The sequence below is a fragment of the Arvicola amphibius genome, chromosome 9 (genome assembly GCF_903992535.2).
Source record: "Arvicola amphibius chromosome 9, mArvAmp1.2, whole genome shotgun sequence".
Lineage (NCBI taxonomy): Eukaryota > Metazoa > Chordata > Mammalia > Rodentia > Cricetidae > Arvicola > Arvicola amphibius.
The window spans coordinates 43,468,979-43,492,444 of NC_052055.2; the positions used below are offsets into that span (position 1 = coordinate 43,468,979).

General features: G+C 39.0%; 1 protein-coding gene across 1 annotated transcript in view; it reads right to left on the reverse strand.

Moving 5' to 3' along the window:
• The window catches only part of Smc1b (structural maintenance of chromosomes 1B), a 79,848-nt gene that overhangs the window by 23,698 nt on the left and 32,684 nt on the right, over positions 1–23,466 (reverse strand). Inside the window, exons 12-18 of the mRNA XM_038343890.1 lie at positions 22,282–22,428; positions 14,564–14,701; positions 14,002–14,118; positions 12,930–13,036; positions 5,982–6,123; positions 5,051–5,196; positions 3,699–3,852 (exon numbers count right to left, since the gene is read on the reverse strand). Of these exons, the coding sequence (XP_038199818.1) occupies positions 3,699–3,852; positions 5,051–5,196; positions 5,982–6,123; positions 12,930–13,036; positions 14,002–14,118; positions 14,564–14,701; positions 22,282–22,428 (951 nt within the window). The remainder of the gene's footprint in view (positions 1–3,698; positions 3,853–5,050; positions 5,197–5,981; positions 6,124–12,929; positions 13,037–14,001; positions 14,119–14,563; positions 14,702–22,281; positions 22,429–23,466) is intronic.

Sequence of the window (23,466 nt, forward strand, 5' to 3'; positions counted from 1 at the left end):
GTGTCCTTCTGCCTGTATTCCACCCTTCCTTACCCCATAATGCTACTCTGGGGGACACAGTTCAAGAATGGAGTCATGTGAAATTCTGAGTGCTTGTGAAAAAATTCTAAGAAAATCAGAGTCTTGTGACCTCAGTTTCTTCAACATTTCTTCAAATTGAACAGAGAATTGTTCATGGAATGTGTTTGTGCTCCTCCCAGATGTAGAGGAAAGGCATGAATTTACTTCAGCTGTTGCTACTCATATGCCTTTACGGACAAACATGTTTTGACCACATGCAGTTTGTTATTGTGACTGTACAATACTGAGGTGACTCTTCTTAACCCTGAGTATAAATTACACTGATGCTCTAAATTGCATAAATCTTTAGTCTGACTCATTTTCGGCTTCAATATCCCAGGTTCATACCTCCTGAGAGGTAAACAGTTTCTTAGTTTCTTTTTTTTTTTCATTTTCTCTTTCTTGATAGGCTTTTACTGGTCCGGAACTCACTATGTAGACCAAGGTGACCACAAACTCAGTGATCCCCTGCCTCTGCCTCCTGAGTGCTGGGATTAAAGCCATCTGCTACACCACACCCAGCTCGAGTCTCCTTTCTGAATGTTACACTGTAGTAATGCACTTATACCAGTTATATACATATGTATGTATGTATATAAATTATAGGCTAGGAAGGATTTATATGTGAAGGAAAAGTGACATTTTCTTCCTGACTTTGGATCACCATCTTTTCAAAACCTGGTAAGTGTTAAACACTTTGCTGAGAGAAAGGCTGAGAACATCAGACATTGCACTGAAATTCCAGAATTCTCAGTTTTATCAACAGTAAGTCTCACAGAAGATAGGCAAGAACTGGACCTAGATTCCAGTTATCCTCAGGTGGTGGACTAAGCTTCTTGCCATCAAAAGCAGGTCTATCAAACACTTTATTTTTTCTTTTAAAACTTATTAGATTTGTGGTGGTTTCAGTGGGAAAACCTGCCAAAGACTCACAGATTTGAATACTTGAGTCATCAAGGACTGGCACAATTTGAAAGGATTAGTAGGTGTGGCCTTGTTGGAGGAAGGAAATGTGTCACTGGGGGTGGGTTTTGAGGTTTCAAAAAGCCCATTCCAAGTCCAGAGTCTCTCCCTTCTGCCTGTAGATCTGGATGTAGAACTCTCAGCTACTTCACCACCATGTCTGCCTGCAAGCTCCTAGTTTGATGCAGGGATGCTATGATGACAATGGACTAAATCTCTAAAACTGTAAACAGGTTTCAATAAAATACTTGCCTTCATAAGAGCTGCCACAGTCAGCCAGGTGGTGGTGGTGGCAACACACCTTTAATCCCAGCACTTAAGAATTTAAGAGGCAGAAGCTGGCGGATCTCTGTGAGTTCAAGGCCAGCCTAGTTTACAAAACAAGTTCCAGGATAGCCAGGGCTGTTACACAGAGAAATCCTATCTCAAAAAGAAAAAAAAAGCTGTTATGGTCACAGTGTCTCTTCACAGCAATAGAACATTGACTAAGATTTATTCAATGTCTTGACTGTGTGCATGTATGTATACCATGTGCATGCTTGGTACCTGTGGCTATTAGAAGGGAATGGATCTCCAGGAACTGGAGTTCAGAAAGGAGGGCATGTATCACCTGATGTAGGTGCTGGGAATTCAACTTGGTTCTTTACAAGAGCAGCAAGTGCTCTTAACTGCTGAGCTTTCTCTCTAGCCCCACACTGTACTTTTCATTGCCTGAGCTAAGCCTCCTATCACCTAAACTTTCTGGTATGTTAGCATCTAGTCTTCCATTCCACAATACCTACTTGAATGTCTCACATTGTGGGGACCGTGGAGGTTGAACCAGAGACCTTTACTTTTTTTGACTCTTCTTTTCTTTTCTTTTCTTTTTTTAATGGATTTTCGAGACAGGGTTTCTCTGTGGCTTTGAAGCCTGTCCTGGAACTAGCTCTTGTAGACCAGGCTGGCCTCGAACTCACAGAGATTCACCTGCCTCTGCTTCCAAAGTGCTGGAATTAAAGGTGTGCCCACCACCGCCCAGCAACTGTACTTATTTTCAGGATCCCAAAGTAGCTCAGTCTTAAATAGGTTTCTTGTCAAGATGACACTCAGCCCATGGGAAGTGACAAAACAGATTTACTTTCTTTTGTTAATTGACTTTGATAGAGAAGTCACTATCTCACCACACTTCCCAATAGGATTCTAAGCTTTCAAGATCTTTCGTGGGCTTGTCTTAGGGCACGATTGCCAGTTTCTTTTTACCAGGGCTGTTTCTACTCTGTGTCTTCCATCAAGAAGACATGGCTAGTACTGCACAGTTTGGTCCTGTTTGTTGTAATACTTTTCTGTTTTGTTTGTTTGTTTGTTTGTTTTGTTTTCCATTTTCCGTCTGATGGTCTTCCAGTTTTTCTCTTGGAAAGAACCTGTTATCTGTTTCGTCTTTCTTAGTACATATATTTTCTACCTTTTGTAATTTTCCCAGAGTACATGGAAAATCTTTCTGCCTTTTCTCTCTCTCTCTCTCTCTCTCTCTCTCTCTCTCTTTTTTATGTTTGGGTGTTTCTTTAAAGCCATCTTTAAGCTCAGAGATCTTTAGTTTTGTTTAATCTATTAGTAAGCACATATAAAGTATTCAATTCTGTTAGTGTTCCTTTTGATTGTGTTTAAAATTCTCATCTCTGTTTAAATTATCGTGCTTACACACTGATTATCCGGTAGAGTTCTTAGCTTATTAATCACATTAGTCTTAAATTTCTCTCCTGATAATACCAACAGCCTCTCCCATTTCTTAGTTTAAGTCTGATGCTAGTTCTGATACCTTTCCTGATAACCAGACATGTGCTGAGCAAAAGTAGCTACTATAAACACTCATAGTCCAGTGACTAGGTGACAATCCTTTGGAAGCTTTTGTGACTGGACTATGAATTTCACAAGCTTCTCAGTACGTTTTTTTTTTTCTCCCTTAGGTGGGACAAGATAGTGAGTGTTGTGTGAATTCTAATTGGGTCTTAATAATAAGAACCTAGAGCCAGATATCGGAAGGGGGGTTAAATGCTGAAAAGTCAGAGAAATAAAGGAGCCTTTGGAAGGTTACAGCATAAGAAAAGTACGATTGCTAGGTAGTGGTGGCTCATGCTTTTAAAAGCAGCACTCAGGAGGTAGAGGCAGGCAGATCACTGTGAGTTTGAGGCCAGTCTGGTCCACAGAACGAGTTCCAGGATAGTCGGGACTATTACACAGAGAAACCCTGTCTCAAAATATCTAAACAATAAATAAATAAATAAATAAATAAATAAATAAATAAATAAATAAATGAATGAATGAATGAATGAATGCAAGATCCTGAGATTGGCTTTCCCTAGAGTTCTCTGTCTCTCTGTCTCTCTCTCTCTCTCTCACACACACACACACATTTTGGGATATGATCCCACTGTATTGCCTGGGGTGATCTTGAACACTTGCCCGCATCTCAGTCTTCGAATCCCTCAAGTGCTAGGTCTATACAGTCTTGCACCACTACAACCAATTTAAAAACCTTTTCATTTTGGATAAAGATTCAATATTAATTCATCTTAATATTTTAATATCTTCCTTGAAATACTCTATCACAAACATTTTCCCTTTCCTACAAGGAGCTAAAGAAGCAAAGATAGCATGAGCAGTTGAAGACATAATATTTTGCATTTTTGGCTAGATACCTCCACTTCAATGATGTCCTCCAATGACCCTAGCACAAGACTTATCTCAATGTCTTGAACTTTGCAATCCAGCAGCAAATTATGTTTCTCTAGTTGCTTCTGTTCCAAAGAACCCTGAATGATTACAACTTCTTTCTGCAATTTTCCCACTTCTCTGTAAATACAGGATATGAAGAAGTGACTTTACTCATTATGTAATTATACCAAAGAATAACATGTTACATTATAAACTTGCGTGAAAACATTACTTTCCTATAAGAGTTCTAAGTGTCAGTCCCTGATTTACACATTATCAGTTCTGGAAAAGACTATAAATGTATGCATTTGATCTAAGAGAACTTTTACATAGACATTTCTTTAATCAGAGATAGCAAAGATCCTGCTTTCCTTCAGTTATTTTAATGATTTCTTTGAAACAAGGTTTTGCTATTTAACTCCAGTTGACCTCAAACTTTGTATTCTTCTGCTTCCAACTCTCAATTGCTGGGATTACAGGTGAGTGTCACTATATCCAGCCCCAAATACTTTATTTTTAAATCTGTGCAATTTTCAACCTGCATTTCCTCTTTAGTTAGACTGTATATTTTAAAAATCTTAGCCTAAGTGAATGTTCTCTTAGCAGACAGATACCACCAGATCAGTTATTGCATTCCTGACAAACTGTTTCCATCATTCACAGAACGTCTTAACTTAAAATGGGGCATGAAGGTTAACACTAAGTCAACAAGGACCTTTAAACAGAAACAGAAAAAGGACAAAAAGAAAAAAAGAAAAACAAAGGAAGAAATCAGGATACAAGAGGAGGTGGAGAAAGACAGGTGGTTTTCAAAAATGTAAAGAGAAACAAACAATTCTGTTTAAATGAAATTCAAAAGGCTGAATCTCAGAGCATTGAAGGTCTCTAGATAGTAAGGAAAATTATGACAGGCCAAGGGTTGAGCAAAGAAAAGAGCTCATGGTATTGTCAATCACAGGAAAGCAGATATCACTTTGACACAAAGCAGCTGATTCAAGGCACTGACTGTCCTCATCATGATGACAATACACTTGTCAGATACCAGATACTATTTTAAGTGCAGACATAGACAAGAGGGAATCCCTGGACGACAGGAAAATACCAGTATCAAAAGAGATTCAGGGTAAAGAACTACATGTGGGTTCATGTTTTCAGTTGCCAAAAAGAACTTCACTGTAAACTGTCCTAGTTTTCCCGTTTAGAACATTTGGAAGATGTTATGTGGGACCAAGAGCAACAAAGGGTAAACATTCAAACAAGTTTATATAATAAATATCAAATTGGAAGTATAAATTTAAAATATTAGCCAGGTCTTTCAAAATGAAGTATTAATTACCTATCAACAGCCAAAAACTTCTTGCGTTCCTCTTCAATTTGAATATGAATTTTCTCAATGTTAGAACTCTGAGAGGCAAGTACTTTCTTAACTTGTTCTTGCTTCATCATGAGTTCATCCACACTTTCCAGATATTCTTCTTCAGTCTGAAAAGAGAATTCGTGTGTCTGTATAAAACATTTTATATCAATACAAAAAGGTTCTGCTATTATCTGTAAGAATGCCTACTGATCCTAAGAGAAATCCCCTTACCCTGTGGCTGCTAAACTGTCACAGATTGTGACCTCCTTTCATCCTATAGGTTTTGGAAGCTAGTAATAATTTCCTGCCTCTGTCTTTCACTTTGAATCCACTCTTCAATCTGCTGCCACCTGATTTGTGTTCCATTTGTCCAGTGGAAGTGCTCATGAGACTATAAAACACTAGCTTGTCTTAACAGTTTTCATCACTTCTTCCTTCCCACAGTTGTTGGACTTCTTCACTGCCTTCTCTTCTGTCTTTCCACTGTTTCTCAATTGTACCACGTTCTCCACCTCCCTTAATCTCAGCCCTTGTCTGAGATATATAGAACGTGTCTGTAATCTAGCTCTCAGGAGGCTGGGACAGAATTTTGAGCTTGAGACTAGCATGGCTATATAGTGAAACTCCTTCTGAAAACTGAACAAACCAGAACTCAACCAGTAATTCTGAAGTTTGTAGTTCCAGTCTAGAATTCTCCTTCCATCTACATGCTTGAGTCATCTCTGGCACCCTCTTTCTCTTCCCACCTAACATCCAATAACTCATCAGTTCTGTTCATTTTACTTTAATATTTCTGAAATATGTTTTCCCCATCCCAACCATGTACCATTAGGTGCTCAAAAACTTGCTACTTAATTAAAGAAGCCATAACTTCAACAAAGTAGTACTTCAGCCACCTATAGTAAATTACCTTCTTTAGGTTATCAATGTCTTCTCTGCCTTTCTGGATAGTCATTTTTAATGTGTCGATCTTATTCAGTTTCTTCTTAAGCTGATTTCGACTATATTCAAGCTGAATACTAAGACGAGTTTTTTGTTTTTCAAACTCTAATCTAGTATAATAAAATCAAGCATTGTAAGTGGTCAGAAAAGTATGTTGATTCTTTTAATTTTTCCAGATTAAAAAATTATGTATATATGTAGGTTTATGTGTACCACATTTGTACAGATGTCCACTGAGGCTAAAGGGATTGGATCTTTGAAACTGGAGTAACATGTGATTGTGAGCTGCCTGATGTGAGTTCTGGGAACCAAATGTAGATCCTCTCCAAGAGCAGTAAGTGATCTTAACCACTGAGCCATTTCTCTATCCCCTTTTAATTTTTTTCGTATAATTTCAAAAATAAAAATAGAATGAATGCTATTATAAACCACATACAACTTACCCAATCTAATAATTATCAATTCATGTTGACTCGTTTCACCTACAACACCATTCATAGCTACTGTATTATCTGAAGCAAATACCAGATTCTAGGTCACTTCATCAGTAATGTTCTATTAAAGTGACTGTTAATTCACAACCATAAACTACTATACCCTAAAAATGTAAAAATATCCTTAGCAGAATCACTGTCATTGCCAAATTTTCTGAAACTATATTAAAATCCTAGTTGTTTGCATCAGGATGTGTATGTTGGCAGTTTCCCTCTCTCCCTCCTTCTGTCCCTCCGTCCCTCCCTCCCTCCCTTTCTCTCTTTGAGACAGGGTTTCTCTGTAGCTTTGGAGCCTGTCCTGGAACTAGTTCTTGTAGACCAGGCTGGTCTCGAACTCACAGAGATCTGCCTGCCTCTGCCTCCCGAGTGCTGGGATTAAAGGCGTGCACCTGGCCCCAGTTTCACTTTCTTACTTGCCCCTTTGTTTTTTTTTTTTTTTTTTTTTTGAGACAGGGTTTCTCTGTGTATCCCTGGTTGTCCTGGAACTCACTCTGTAGACCAGGCTGACCTCTAACTCATAAGAGATCTACCTGACTCTGCCTCCCAATAAATAAATGCCACAACGGTTTCTCAGGAAATTCGGGATCAACCTACCCCAGGACCCAGCAATTCCACTATTGGGAATCTACCCAAGAGATGCCCAATCATACAACAAAAGCATATGCTCATCTATGTTCATAGCAGCATTATTTGTAATAGCCAGATCCTGGAAACAACCTAGATGCCCTTCAGTGGAAGAATGGATGAAGAAACTGTGGAATATATACATGCTAGAATACTACTCAGCGGTAAAAAACAATGACATCTTGAATTTTGCAGGCAAATGGATGGAAATAGAAAACACTATTCTGAGTGAGGTAACCCAGACCCAAAAAGATGAACATGGGATGTACTCACTCATAATCGGTTTCTAGCCATAATTAAAGGACATCGAGCCTATAAATTTGGGATCCTTGAGAAGATAATAAGAAGGTTAACTCCCAAAAAAAGATATAGTAATCCTCCTGGATATTGGAAGTAGACACGATCGCCAGGCAAAATTGGGAACTTGAGGGTTGGGCAAGACTGGGCCAAGGGAAGATGGGGAGAGAAAAGTGTGAAGGGGAGAACGGGGGGAGCTCGGAGGAATGGGGTGCTTGGGATATAGGAAGGGTGGTTATGGGAGCAGGGAAGCATATATCTTAATTTAAAGAGCTACCTGAGGGTTGTCAAGAGACTTGACCCTAGAGGGGTTCCCAGGTTTCCAGGGAGACGCCCCCAGTTAGTTCCTTGGGCAGCTGAGGAGAGGGAGCCTGAAAAGGCCAGTTCCTATAGCCATACTGATGAATTTCTTGCATATCACCATAGAACCTCCACCTGACGATAGATGAAGAAAATGACAGAGCCCCACATTGGAGCACCGGACTGAGCTCCCAAGGTCCTGATGAGGAGCAGAAGGAGAGAGAACATGAGAAAGAAAGTCAGGACCGTGAGGGAACCTCCAGCTGGCGACAGATGGGGAAGGTGACTGAGCCCCACATTGGAGCACTGGACTGAGCTCCCAAGGTCCTGATGAGGAGCAGAAGGAGCGAGAACATGAGGGAGAAAGTCAGGAACGAGAGGGGTGCGTTCACTCATGGAGACGGTGGGACAGAACTAATGGGAGATCACCAACTCCAGTTGGAATGGGACTGATGGATCATGCGACCAAACCCGTCTCTCTGAATGTGGCCAACAGCGGGGGCTGATTGAGAAGCAAAGGACAATGGCTCTGGGCTCTGAGTCTTCTGCATGGACGGGCTCTGTGGGAGCCTTCTCAGCTTGGTCGATCACCATCCTGGTCCAGGGGGGAGTTGGGAGGACCCTGATCTTAGCATAGAGTGGGGAACCCTGATGGCTCCTTGGCCTTGAGAGGGAGGGAGGGGAGGTTTGGGTGGAGGGGAGGGGAGGGGAGGGAAGGGGGAGGAGGAGGGAAGGAGATGGAAATTTTTTAAATATAAAAAAAAATAAACCATGAGGAAAAAAAAAAATAAATGCCACAAATAAAGGTGTGCATCACCACTGCCCAGAGATAGTTGACAGTTTCTTAAACCTTTTTATAATATATACATTATATACCTACCTTTTCTTTAAGTTATAATCTATAGATTTATTCTCAGTTAGTCTTTGTGAATAGCTATTCATACATAAACTTCAAACTTGGGAAAGGATAGTGCATGGTGACTAAATTGGGCACTTTTTGCAAGATTGTTGAACATTTGAAAATCCATGTAATTTATTACTGAAACTTAACATATCTTTAAAATGCTAATTGTATAAGGATCTAAATAGTTACCAGAGAAAATATTTAAAAATTCAACACTTTTAAAATTTCATATACAGTGAGAATTTCCATGAAGAATTCCTCAACTTGACAAAAGTATCTTAAAGTTTATATACATTATATATTACTGTAGAAGTCTGAAACTTTTTCCTTAAGAATTAGTATGTCTGTTCTAACCATGTTTATTCAATATTATGAAGTTTGTGTAATAGGCAAGAAAAAGAAATAAGAAAAGAATACTAACTAATCAGGAAGAAACAAAACTTTTTATTTACTGAGAATATTAATTCTCTATGTAGAAACTCTAAGGAATCTGTCTAAGGGCTAAGAGATCTAATGAGTTTAGCCAAGTTTTAGGATACAAGTTTAAGGAGTACTAATTTTATTTTATAAAAAAGTTTTATAATTTCTACTTTGTGTGTGTGTGTGATATGGGTGTGGAGGCACATATGCCACAGTGCAAATGTGTTCAATGAACAACTTTGTGGAACTATTCTATCCTTGAACCTTTCCAAGAATTCTGGGGCTTTAACTCAGGTCTCAAGGTTTCACAAGTGCTTTCCCCATAGAGCCATAATTTTATTCAATATGCTACCAACATACAATTTTAAACTGAAATTTAAAAACAACTCAATTTGCAAAAGCACAGATATCTGATATGCTTAGAATAATAATGAAATACACACAAGACTGAACTTATATACTAAAACCAAACATCATTAATGAGTGAAATTAAAAATGACCTAAAATAGACACCATGTTTGTGGTTAGTTGTTAATTCTTCCCAAGTTGATCTCTAAATCAGTATGATCCAAATAGAAACTCACAAGTTCTTTTTAAGAATATGTGGAGAGGGCTGGAGAGATGGCTCAGAGGTTAAGAGCACTGCCTGCTCTTCCAAAGGCCCTGAGTTCAATTCCCAGCAACCACATAGTGGCTTACACCATCTGTAATGGGGTCTGGTGCCCTCTTCTGGCCTGCAGGCATACATACAGACAGAATATTGTATACTTAATAAACAAACAAACAAACAAATAAATTTTTTTTAAAAAAAAGAATATGTGGAGAGATGGCTCAGTCGTTAAGAGCATTGGCTGCTCTTCCAGAGGTCGTGAGTTCAATTCCCAGCAACCACATGGTGGCTCACGAACCATCTGTAATGAGATCTGGTGCCCTCTTCTGGCCTGCAGATGTACATGCAGGTAGAACACTGTATACATAATAAATGAATAAATCTTTTATAAAAAAGAATATGTAAGAAAATGGCCTCCATAGGGAGTGGCACACTTAGGAGGTGTGGCCTTGTTGGAAGAAGTATGTCACTATGAGAAGGTGGGTTTTGAGGTCTCCTTTGCTCAAGCTACCCTAGTGTGACTCATAGACACCTGTCGCTTGCGGTTCAAAATGCAGAACCCTCAGCTCTGTCTCCAGCACCATGTCTGCTGCACCATGTTTGCCTTCAGGTTGCTATGTCCTGCCAAGATAATAATGAACTGAACCTCTGAAACTGTAATCCAGCTCCCTTAAATGTTTTCCTTTAGAAGAGTTGCTGTGGTCATGGTGTCTCTTCATAGCTATAGAAACTCTCAGCAATTGAAAAATTGACTCTAAAATCTATGAAGAAATGTAAAGGACCTAGAACAGGAAAAAGGATCATGACTCTTCTCCATTGTTGTACTCTCAGCCCCTAGGAAGGGCACCTGGCACATGAAAAGCACACAGTAAATACAAACTGAATGAATGAATGAATGAATGAATGAATGGGATATGAAAGTATTATAGAGATTAACAGAAAGACTTTGAGACAAATGTGGTTAATTTTGATTTGAAAAACATTTTTTCTCTCTCTCTCTGTCTCTCTCTCTGGGGAGAGTGGGTGGAGAGATAGTGTCTCCATCATGGAACCCTGGATATTCTGGAGCTCTCTATGTAGACCAGACTGGCTTCAAACCTCACAAATATCAGCCTTCCCTCTGCCTCTCAAGTGCTGGGATTAAAGGTGAGCACCATCACAGCCTGACAACATGATTTACTAAAAAGTACAACTTTTGTCTACTGACATTAAATATCAAATCCCTCCTTGTAGATATGAGTGTATTTCTGGACTCATGAGCCAATAGCTCATGATTTATACTATGTTTTAAAATTTGGGAACTGAGGCAAGAGAGATAGATGGCTTCATGGTTAAAAGCTCTTGCTGCCCTTTTAAAAGAAAGAAGACTTTTCTTTCCCCATCTCCCCTTACCCCATCCCACCCCAACCCCAAGTTCCCGATTTCTGCCCGGCAATCTTGTCTACTTCCAATATCCAGGAAGATAACTATATGTTTTTCTTTGGGTTCACCTTCTTATTTAGCTTCTCTAGGATCACGAATTATAGGCTCAATGTCCTTTATTTATGGCTAGAAACCAATTATGAGTGAGTACATAGTGTGAAGGGGAGGTTGGTGAGAGCTTGGGGGAATGGGATGGTTGGGATAAAGGAAGGGTACATATGGGAGCAGGGAAGTATATTATCTTTATTAAGTGAGCCATTTTAGGGTTGGCAAGAGACTTGACTCTAGAGGGGTTCCCAGGTGTCCAGGGAGATGCCCCCAGCTAGTTCCTTGGGCAGCTGAGGAGAGGGAGCCGGAAATGGCCAGATCCTATAGCCATACTGATGAATATCTTGCATATCACCATAAAACCTTCATCTGGCGATGGACAGAGATAGAGACAGAGCCCCACATTGGAGCACTGGACTGAGCTCCCAAGGTCCAAATGAGGAGCAGAAGGAGGGAGAACATGAGCAAGGAGGTGGGGCTGATCTAATGGGTGCTCACCAAGGCCAGCTGGACTGGGACTGAAAAGGCATGGGATAAAACCAGACTCCCTGAACATGGCAGACAATGAGGGCTGCTGAGAAGCCAAGGACAATGGCACTGGGTTTTGATCCTACTGCATGTACTGGCTTTGTGTGTGTGTGGGAGGGTAGCCTGTTTGGATGCTCACCTTCCTAGACCTGGATGGAGGGGGGAGGACCTTGGACTTCCCACAGGGCAGGGAACCCTTACTGCTCTTTGGACTGGATAGGGAGGGGGAGGGGAATGTGGGGAGGGGGATGGAAATGGGAGGCGGGGAGGAGGCAGAAATTTTTAATTAAAAAAATAATAATAGCCGGGCGGTGGTGGCGCACGCCTTTAATCCCAGCACTCGGGAGGCAGAGGCAGACGGATCTCTGTGAGTTCGAGGCCAGCCTGGTCTACAAGAGCTAGTTCCAGGACAGGCTCCAAAGCCACAGAGAAACTCTGTCTCGAAAAACCAAAATAATAATAATAATAATAATAATAATAATAATAATAATAAAAGAAAGAAAGAAGACTTAGGTTCTGGCACCCACACTGGGTGACTTCTAACTGCCTTAACTACAGCTCCAAGGGTTCTGACTCTCTCCTGTCCTCTACTGAAAGTTGTTACACATGTGCACATAGCATATATACATTCACATATAAACTTGAATCTCTAAAATGAAATAAAGTACAATATGAGAGTTCTTGTCCACTACTCACTAGTTTCCTTCTTTTTTCTTCACTTCCTATGTGAACTTTAGAATCAGTCTATCAAAAAAAATTCCATATAGGTGGTATAGATTAATTTAGGAAGAAATCAACTTTTGTTGTTGTTGTTGTGTTTTTGAGACAGAGTTTCTCTGTGTAGCTCTGAAGCCTGTCCTGGAACTTGCTCTGTAGACCAGGCTGGCCTTGAATTTAGAGATCTGCCTATCTCTGCCTCCCAAGTGCTGGGATTAAAAGTGTGCACCACCACTGCCTGGCAAGCTAACTTCTTTATAAAAAGAATGAGTATGCTTTCCTTTTTGTTACAGTTTCTGCTAAATTTCTTTGTAAGAAACTGGAGTTTTATTAGCTTCTCCATCCTCTGTAGTACTGAATATGAAACCCAGGTCGAGCCTTGTATATACAAGACAAGTGTGACCAATTACTGAGCTATAAGCCCAACATTACTAGCTATTTCTTGATGAACCGAAATAAAGTCTAGCTCAAGCATAATTCCTTTAAATTAGGGAATAGTTATTTTGACATGTATACCAATACTGCTTACCAATATTTTTTAAACAAAAATACCTTTTTTGATCATTTTCTTGCTGCTGTTTAACATGTTTGTTCTCAAATTCACGAATATTTTCCACACCAATTTCTTCACAGAAGTCTTGGAATATTTCATCTTCTACCTTTCAAATTATTTCAAAACAATTGATTTAATAACTATTTTTAAAAATACATAAGTAGTGCTATAATTTTTTACTCTTAGTTTTTCCTGAATTAGTCAAAAAGCTAATCAGTGCACTCAGCCCAGTACTTTCTCTTCCTTACCTCCATAAACTATGCTCATATGTTTTCACAGTTCTTATTCAGAAATCTGCATGAAAAAGCTCATGAACTGGATTTACAAAATGGTATTATGCAGTGTCTGATATAAACCTGTGGAGATTCTATTTACTTTAGCCCTGCTTAAATATAATGTTCTACATTTCAAAAGAATATATTCTTTATATGAGTAAGACGAAACATCTTGGACAGTAAAAACAGTTCAAAATTAGAGCACAGAGTCACTAATAAATTAAAAAAATCTGGCACAATCTCAACCCAACAATAATATCTAGCCTCAAATAGCATTTCAATAATAAGTCATGTTAAAAACTTGTGGATTTCAGCGGGCGGTGGTGGTGCACGCCTTTAATCCCAGCACTCGGGAGGCAGAGGCAGGCGGATCTCTGTGAGTTCGAGAGCAGCCTGGTCTACAAGAGCTAGTTCCAGGACAGGCTCCAAAGCTACAGAGAAACCCTGTCTCGAAAAACAACAAACAAACAAACAAAAAACCCTAAAACCAAAATAACCCAAACTTGTGGACTTCAGTTAAACATAAATGTGATAAAACTTATACAGTAGTAAGTAACATTAATGCCAGTGCATAATTGAAACTATGGGAAACTACAGAGGTCCATAATCCTCTGTACTGGTAGATCCCATTCTGATATTATGCTCTATTCTGGGCATGAGTGAATAACAACATCCAAAGGATGATTTTCTGAGCTAATCTTGAATCCACAGTTATGTGTACACAGTCAAGAAGCACTAGCTCTGCTCTAGAACTACAGTCTATATGCCATTTAAAAACAAGTACAATATTTATCACCTTATCTATTCTATCTTGAAATTCTTCAATTTTTTGTTGCTGATTGTTGATTCCTTCATTCAGCATAGCACACTGAGACTCAATATTCAGCAGTTCACTTTGTAGCTGAGATTGCTCCTAATAATAAAAAAATTCTGCTTAAGAACATGACTATTTGATACAGTAAAGCTAAAAACATGATAGATGTCTTTTACAATAAACAAATGAAGAATTGTTAGCTACAATTAACCCTGGCACAGCCAGACAACATGATTAAATACTACAGAAATCTTCAAGGACTGCAGCAAAATCTTAAACATGGCAAAAAGTACTTACAATTACATAATGTTATGTAAATATCATTCTTTTTTTTTTCTTTGAGACAGGGTTTCTCTGAATAGCCCTGGCTGTCCTGGGACTCCCTCTGTAGGCCAGGATAGCCTCAAACTCAAGAGATCCACCTGTCTCTGCCTGCCAAGTGCAAGGATTAAAGGCGTGTACCACCAGTGGTATCATAAATACCATTCTTAAATTCTATGCTGTGATACAAATTTCCACCAATCTTTAGACAAGTCTACATTACCCGGTAAAATGCAGCAAGGTGCTTCTTTTTAAGCATCTCTAGTTCATTTTGTGAATATTTGAGTCGTGTATTAGTTCCTTGTACTAAAGTCTGTATTTGTTTCAGATCTGTTTCCTTGCGGAGTGTCTTCATTAATTCCTAAACAGAGAAATGTGAGAACATTTTACAGTGTAAAAGCACTGGTGCTTTCATAATATTCACTGATTTTACACACAACCATTCAACTTCTTCTGAAAAGAGATAATGTTTGTGGAATGTAGAGCTATCTCAGAGATTAAGAGCAATGGCTGCTTTTATTAATAACAAAGTTCAATTCCCAGAACACACATGGCTCACAATCATCTATAACTTCAGTTCCAGGAGAGCCAATGCCCCTTTCTGGCCTCTGCAGGAGGCATTAGGCACTCAGGTGATACACAGACTATGTGCAGACAAAACACCCATAAATATAAAAAGGGGTGCAGGTGCTGGAGAGACTGCTTGGTAGTTAAGAGCACTGGATTCTCTTATAGAGAACACTGATGTTCAATTCTCAGCACTTACACAGTAGCTCGTAACTGTCTGACTCTAGTCCCAGGGAATACTTGATCACCTTTTCTGGCCTCCATGAGAACTACATGCATGCGGTGCACAGACATACATTTAAGCAAAAACTCTCTCTTTCTATATACGTGCACACACACACACAATTACATATATATATATATATATATGTAGTGGCATTTCAACTATATTTTAATAAATAAAGACTGCCTGAAGATCTGAGACTAAAACAGTATTACAGACCAGATTATTGTAACATGCACCTTTAATCCCAGTAGCCACATTAGTTGCCATAGAAACTGGGCAGTGTGTGCCTTCAAAGATGGTGGTGCACACCTTTAATCCCAGCCCTAGAGAGGATTATAAAATGGGAGGAAACAGCTCTCTGGAGATAGGATCGCCCTTTTAGATTGAGGTCAAGGTAAGAGCCAGTGGCTGGCTGTTTTACTTGTTGGATCTTCAGGTTGAACCCATTTCTGAGTTTTTATTAATTGTGCCTCATATATATACACACATTACATATAATAAAAATAAGATAAAAAGATTGGGTGTATAAGTACATTTGTCATCTGGAATAAGACAGCATACAACGTTCACAAAAAACTACCAAACTTTCCAATAAAAAATACAGGCATGAAAAGTGAAAAACAGGCTGGAGAGATGGCTCAGAGGTTAAGAGCATTGCCTGCTCTTCCAAAGGTCCTGAGTTCAATTCTCAGCAACCACATGGTGGCTCACAACCATCTGTAATGAGGTCTGGTGCCCTTGTATACATAATAAATAATATTAAAAAGAAAAAAGTGAAAAATGATGCTAAACAACACACCTGTGTTTATATCCCAAGTATTAGTGTTTTATTTAATGCAAGACATTCACTATAGTGAGATTTATTTGTCAAAGGTATTGTTCTTCTTTTGTTTGTTTGTTTGTTTTGCTTTTTTTTTTGGTTTTTCGAGACAGCTTCTCTGTAGCGTGTGGAGCCTGTCCTGGAACTAGCTCTTGTAGACCAGGCTGGCCTTGAATTTACAGAGATCTGCCTGCCTCTGCCTCCCAAGTGCCGGGATTAAAGGCATGTGCCACCAGTGCCCAGTGGTATTGTTCTTATTTAATGTCTGTAAGCAGTGGATGAATATTCTTTTCCTTACACTTCACTCGAACTATGTATTGAAAATTTCAAGACTTATTTACAAGGATAAAGCAACCTCAATTTGTATACCATCGATATAAATAAGAGCATGTCTTATTTCTTGGTCATATAGGTGTTGTCTTTCAGTCACTAATAATTGTGTGTGTGTGTGTGTGTGTGTGTGCAGTGCCTGTGGAGGCTGGAAAAGGGCATCATATTCGCTGGAGCTAGAGTTACAATGGCTGTAAGCTGCCCAACATGGGTTCTGGGAAACAAACTCAGGTCTTCTGCTTATAGCAGCAAATTTTTTTTTGAATTTTTTTTATTTTTTACTGAGCTCTATGTTTTTCTCTGCTCCCCTCCATCCCTCTCCCCTCCCCTTCAACCCTCTTCCAAGATCCCCATTCTCTCAGTTTACTCAGGAGATCTTGTCTTTTTCTACTTCCCATATAGGTAAGATCTATGTGTGTCTCTCTTAGAGTCCTCACTGTTGTCTCTGGGATTGTGTTTTGTAGGCTGGTTTTCTTTGCTTTATGTTTAAAAACCACTTATGAGTGAGTACATGTGATAATTGTCTCTCTGGGTCTGGGTTACCTCACTCAAAATGATGTTTTCTAGCTCCATCCATTTTCCTGCAAAATTCAAGATGTCATTATTTTTTTTCAAAGCAGCAAGACCTTTTAACTTTTGAGCCACCTTTTATTAGTCAGGGTTCTCTACAGTAACAGAACTTATAAATTTATCTAGAGAAAGAGAATTTATTAGAATGATTTATATGCTGTGGTCTAGATAATCCAACAATGGCTATCCATGAATGGTACAAGAATCCAGTAGTTGTACAGTCCATGAGGCGGGATGTTTTAGCTGGTATTCAGTATACATTGGAATCCTAAAGATGTAGGGTTTAATGCCAGTAAAGGAATGGACTTGCCATCAAGAGAGCAAACTAGCAAAGAGTGAACCTTCCTTCTTCCATATCTTTATATTATAGAGAAGTACCCAAAAAAACCCAAACACTTTCTAGTTCAATAGTTGCATTTTAGGGTTTTTCTTGCTATGAAGAGACACCATGACCACAGCAACTCTTATAAAGGAAAACATTTAATTGGGGTGGCTTATAGTTTCAGAGGTTTATCCTATTACCATCATAGTGGGACATGGCAGTGTGCAGGCAGACATGGTGCTAGAGAGGGAGCTGAGAGTTCTACATCTTGATCCAAAGGCAACAGGAAGTGAACTGTGCTACACCGGGTGTAGCTTGAGCCCCTACAGTGACACATTTCCTCTAACAAGGCCACACCTTCTCTAACAAGGTCATAACTCATAATAGAGCTGGCTACTCCCTATGGAGGTCATTTTCTTTGGCATCACTACAAGCTACATACCATGTACCAAGAGATGTGTTAATCTGTTCAAGTAAGGACATATCTGGTACAGCAGCTGAAATTAGAGTGAGTGATTGAGTTTTTGATAGTCAACTGTCATTCTCCACAATCCATCTACACTCCATATTAGTCAGACAGAGTTAAAGGGAGATGTGATGGGAATTATTGCCCTGTATCTTTCAAGTCCTTGATGACAACACTAATTTCTGCAGTTCCTGGTGATGTGATACTGTTTTTGATTCACTATCTTCCTTGGCAGAGGCAACTCTAAAAGCTTCCATTTAGCCTTTCCAACCAAAACAGCCCTCATTCTACATGTCAGAGAACCAGTGTGATGTTTCTGCCAACTTCTAAGTATATCTACCCCAATTATGCATCCTTGGAGTGGGGAAGTAGCCACATGATGAGTTTGGGGAATCCACTGAACCTAATGAGTTGAACTTCAAGCAAAACTCTATTAATCACCTGATCCCCATAAGTCCCTACTTTAGCTGGAAGGCCACAATATTTCTTGAGATCTCCCAGAATCAGTGTCAGTTCAAAACCAGTATTCAACAGACCCCCCAAACTCTTGTCACTTCCTTTCCCCCAGTGCACAGTTAACCTTGTAAAAGGCTGTAGGTCCCTCTGGGGAAGGCCTGGGGGAAGGTTAACAGTAAAACTTCTAGGTATTTCGTCAAGATCCTTCTTCAGGGGAACCTGGTATACTTCATCCAAGGATACTAGGTATGTAAACTGGCTCAAATCTGGAAATTAGTTCATGAGTCAAGATTCCCTTTTGTCAAAATCCAATGTAAACATTTTTTTCATTTGTTTGAGAAGTTTTACACTTCTAAAGATTGAACAAAAATACAATACACTTGATATCTATTTCATGCCAAGAAACACCATAATTGATTAGCAAGTACCAAAGGGCCATACAAATCAAGTCACTATAATATTCAATTTGTCTATGCTAACCATTACAGGTCAGGCCATTATGGACATTCCTTTGTGCTGCCCATTACAATAACTGCAATCACCTTGACTTCGGTGATTCGGTGCCACCTGGCCCTACTACTTCAGGGCCCAATTAAATCCATAGCATTTAATTCATCCAACAGAGCATCAGTGTCTCTAGTCCTAAGGTCTGGCACAAGGTAAAGGTTGATGGCAAAGCTCTTCAAATGTGCTGGTGCCCCTCTCACAATTTTAAATCTTAGAGAATTAGTGAAGAACATGACTTCTAGGATTTCCCATGGTAGAGGATTAGGTTTTACAAAGTGTACTCAGTCTTTGCATTGCAATTTCCCTGAGTCTTTAAAATCCCTTCAATAACACTAGGCCAAAGGATATCAGGCATCACTAACTCCTCTTCAGTAGGCCATCTTTTGAAAACTGCTTCAGCCAACCTTTCAAACAGACTCTGGACACCTCCCACACTTTTATTTTAACTGTTCACTCTTCCATATTAAACCTAGAATCTCTACTCACCCTGATCCAATTTTATGTTTCTTTGATCATTATCCCTCACCCTTAAAATACATTCCCACACACATTCCCTCAGACTTCTGTTTGTATAAATTAGCAAACTCACTAAGTTCTTTATTAGTATAGTACACTTCTTCATGGACTACGCTTTCTATCTCCCCTCTAGGAGCCTGCTTTGCCTAAAGTCTGGTTGTAGGTCTAGAGGCAACTATTGGTGGGTCCCAAAGGATATCAGTATTGTCAGTCAAAGACAGAAAAGGCAACATTTCAAGGGGTGGCAGTATATCCTCTGTGAAGAGTGGAGAGACTACTTCCTTAGATAAATCCTTGAGAATCTGAAGGTTCAAAGTTCTCAGCTTCAATAGGGTTTGCCTACACATCCCCATTTCAAGTTATAGGATCCCATTCTTTACCGATTAATGCCCATACTTTAACTGCTGACACCCTCTGAAGCTGAGACTTGAATTTTTGCTATAATTCAGCTTTATTTTTTTTCTGCAACATGAGCTGTGGCTACTGGAGAGAAGATTCTCTTCCAGGACACACTTAAGAAAACTTTAGATTGTTAATGCACATCTAGAGCTGGTCAATTTTATCACTAAGTTCATTGCTGCCTTTCATCATATTCTGAGATCTATAAGTTGGTTAATTGTATCATGAGTCTTATTCTTTTTCTTTGTCAATTTATGTGGAGATGTTAGGAGCAAGTGACCAGTATCATCATTTTTCCTATTTTTCCATAAACTGTCAAAGTTTTATATATAGTCACAAAGTCTGCCACCACTCACAATTGATGAACCAGGATAATTAAATGCATTTGTCTCAAGTTTGAAAAAATAGTTCATACTATGGGCTTTCAGTATTCTCCATGCTTCTAAGAGAGGCTTCAGTAACTGGAGAGGCTTCGGTAACTATAAGTGCTGGCAAATAGGGAAGCCTATTACAGATACTAAAAATATTCATTCTTATACTTCTGTTACTCTAGAACCACTTTCTGGTACCAAAATATGTATTAGTCAGGGTTCTCCAGAGTTAAATGAAACTTATAGAATGAATATCTACCTGCCTCCTTCTTATCTATCTGTCTATCTATGCATGAGATTTATTAGAATGACTTAAAGACTGTGGTCTAACTAATCTAACAATGGCTGCCTATGAACAGAAGGTCCAAGAATCTAGTAGGTCTTCAGTCCACAAGGCTGGATGTCTCAACTGATCTTCAGTATATGCCAGAATTCCAAAGAAGTAGGTTCAATGCCAGTGAATGAATGGACTTGTTAGTAAGGTGAGAGCAAGCTGGAAAAGATTGAAGCTCCCATACACTTATAGGCTTTCAACAGGTGTGTCCCAGATTAGAGGTGGGTGTTCCTACATCAAAGATATGGATTAGGAGTGGATCTTCCCACTTCAAAATAAGTAAAACTCCCTCCCAGGTGTGCTCCTCTATTTTGGGGTTTTAATTTCAGAAGTAGTCTAGCTGACAAACAAAAATAGCTGACAACTAAGAATAGCCATCACACATCTCTTCAGCCCTGAACCAATTACTCTTTTACTTGACATTTTAATTAGGCCTAGCTGCTGAATTTTATAAAATACCTTTTCTATACATAAGCATAATTTTATAATTCATATGCTGGATTACATTATCAAGCGTGCCCTAATTAGGTTGTGATAAAACCACTATGACCAAAACAACTTGAAGAATAAAGGGTTTATTTCATTTTATACTTCTAGGTTAACAGCCCATCATTGAGGTAAGTCAGGCAGGAACTCAAGGAGGGCAGCAACCTGGATGTAGGAACTGACACAGAGGCCATAGAAGAATTCTGCTTACTGGTTTGCTCCTCATGGCTAGCTAAGTCTGCTTTTGTATAGCACCTAATACCACCAGCTCAGGGGTGGCACTGTTCACAATAAACTGGGTTCTCCTGTATCAAACATCAGTTAAGAAAATACATCACAGGCCAATGGTAGGAGTGTAGTAGGAGCTGCGCGCAGCGTTCCTGCCGCCCGGCTCCCGGCTGCCTGGCTAGCTTATGCCCCGAAATAACAACACACAAACTATATTCATTTAAACACTGCCTGGCCCATTAGTTCTGGCCTCTTATTAGTTAATTCTCATGTCTTGCTTTAACCCATATTTAGTAATGTGTGTAACACCATGAGTGGTGTCTTACCGGGAAAGATTCAGCATGTCTGACCTGGCGGCTGGCTCCATCACATCTGACCCAGAGAGGAGAGGCATGGCGATTGCCCGAGGCATCTGCCTCACTCCCAGCATCCTGTTCTGTCTACTCCACCCACCTAAGGGCTGGCCTATCAAATGGGCCAAGGCAGTTTCTTTATTAACTAATGAAATCAACTCTAACAGAAGACCCTCCCACATCAGTAGGAGTATTTTCTCAATAGAGGTTTCCTCTTCTAAAACAACTCTAGATTTTGTTGGTTTGACATAAAACCAATCAGCAAAGTGTGATAGCAAAAATATCCATGTGTTTAGGGAACAAATTTTATCTACTCATATATATTCTCTTGATGAAGATTATATACTGAAATTTTATTTAGAAATTATTAGAAATAATACACTTAGATTTGAAGAAATAGCTCATAGGTTAAGAGTACTGGCTGCTATTGCAGAGGACCTCAGCACCCACATTATGACTCACATCTGCAAACACAGTTCCTGGAGGATTTTTCTAAGTCTCAATATGTAGATCTGGCTGTCCTAGAACTCACTATTATAGATCAGGCTGACCTCAACCTTATACAGATCCACCTGCCTCTGCCTCCAGCATGCTGAGAGTAAGAGCGTGTGTCACTATGCCTGGCCAAAATAAATCTTTTTAAAAATGCAAAGAAATGTACAACATATATAAGTAAGTACTAATTTAGTTATTATACAAATAACTTAAAATAGTTAACAATACATAATACAAAAATGGTGTGCAGGGAGCCAGATGTAGTAGTACACTTTTATAATCCTAGCACTTGGGAGGCAGAAGCAGGTATCCGAGGCCAGGTTGGTCTATATAGTGAGTTCCAGAATAGCCATAGTCAGCCTGTCTCAGAACACCAGGAAAGAAAAATAAAAAGGCACAGGAAACAAGCAACTCACAGAACTTAATAAGGAAAATGACTTGGTTTTGCACAATTACTTTCCTTAATACTTTGTAACTTGTATGATAAGGATTTACCTTTAACTCTTGGACTAGTTGGCCTCTTTTGTCTCTTAGGCTGTGCAGCTCCTTCTCATCCCAGCATAAAGCTTTGTGTTTTAAGTCACTTGATCCTCCAGAAATCACTCCAGATTTTAAAAATAGCGTTCCATCAAGTGCTACTGCCTGTATCATAAAAACATTTTACCTTAGAGAAATGTATTTTAAGACAATTTTTGAAGTTGAGATTTTATAGATGTGAAAAACACTTTCCAAACTTTACTAATAAAATACTACCTTACGAAGGAATACAACTGCAAATATAAAACCCATTTTTACTAAGGCTAGGCGAGAAATTAAAAGCAACCACAGAGGTTTAAAATAACTTGTATAAACCCATTCTCTTTGGAGGCATACCTTGCTCAGCCTAGATATAGTAGGGAGGGCCTTGGACCTTCCCCAAAGCAATGTGCCTTAACCTCTCTGAGGAGTAGATGGGGGAGGGAAAGGTAAAGGGGACATGGGAGGGAGTGGGAACTGGGATTAGTATGCAAAATGAAAAAGATAGTTTTTTAAAATAAAATAAATAAATAAATGACCAGGACATGTAATGCATAAAAAGCTGTATATTAGTTCCAAACTTATATGTAATACTAAAACACAAAAATTATATTTAACATCAAATAATTTGTATTACATAATCCTATTTTGACTATTCTGCCATATATATAAATAACCTACTGTGAAAACTACCTTAATAACCTAGGATACTCCAAAACAATTGCACTGTCCAAAATGAATATAGAAATTTAAAGTCAAGGTATATAATTGCCCAGAGTTTGTAGTGTTTTAAGTGAGTACTTTAATGGAATAAATTCATCAATTTTCAACATCTCATAAATGTTTCTACTTCATTAGAATGAAAAACATTTCTGGCCCTAGCCCCCAGCTGCTTTCCCCACACATAATCAAAATTTGTGTATAAATTCTTAGATATTTTTCTGGAAATATGCATGTACAAATGTCTTCAGGGATCATACTTCACATTAGTGTACATATCTCAGAGAAAATGTAAGAACCCAAAGCCTTAGTCAAGCATACTAGACAAGTACTCTACCCTCAGCCTTATATAGTTATTTTAGATATCCTTTTTCCTTAGTTTTTAAAAATTTCTGTGTATGAATGTTTTGCCTGTATGTATGTATATATGTGTACCATGTGCAT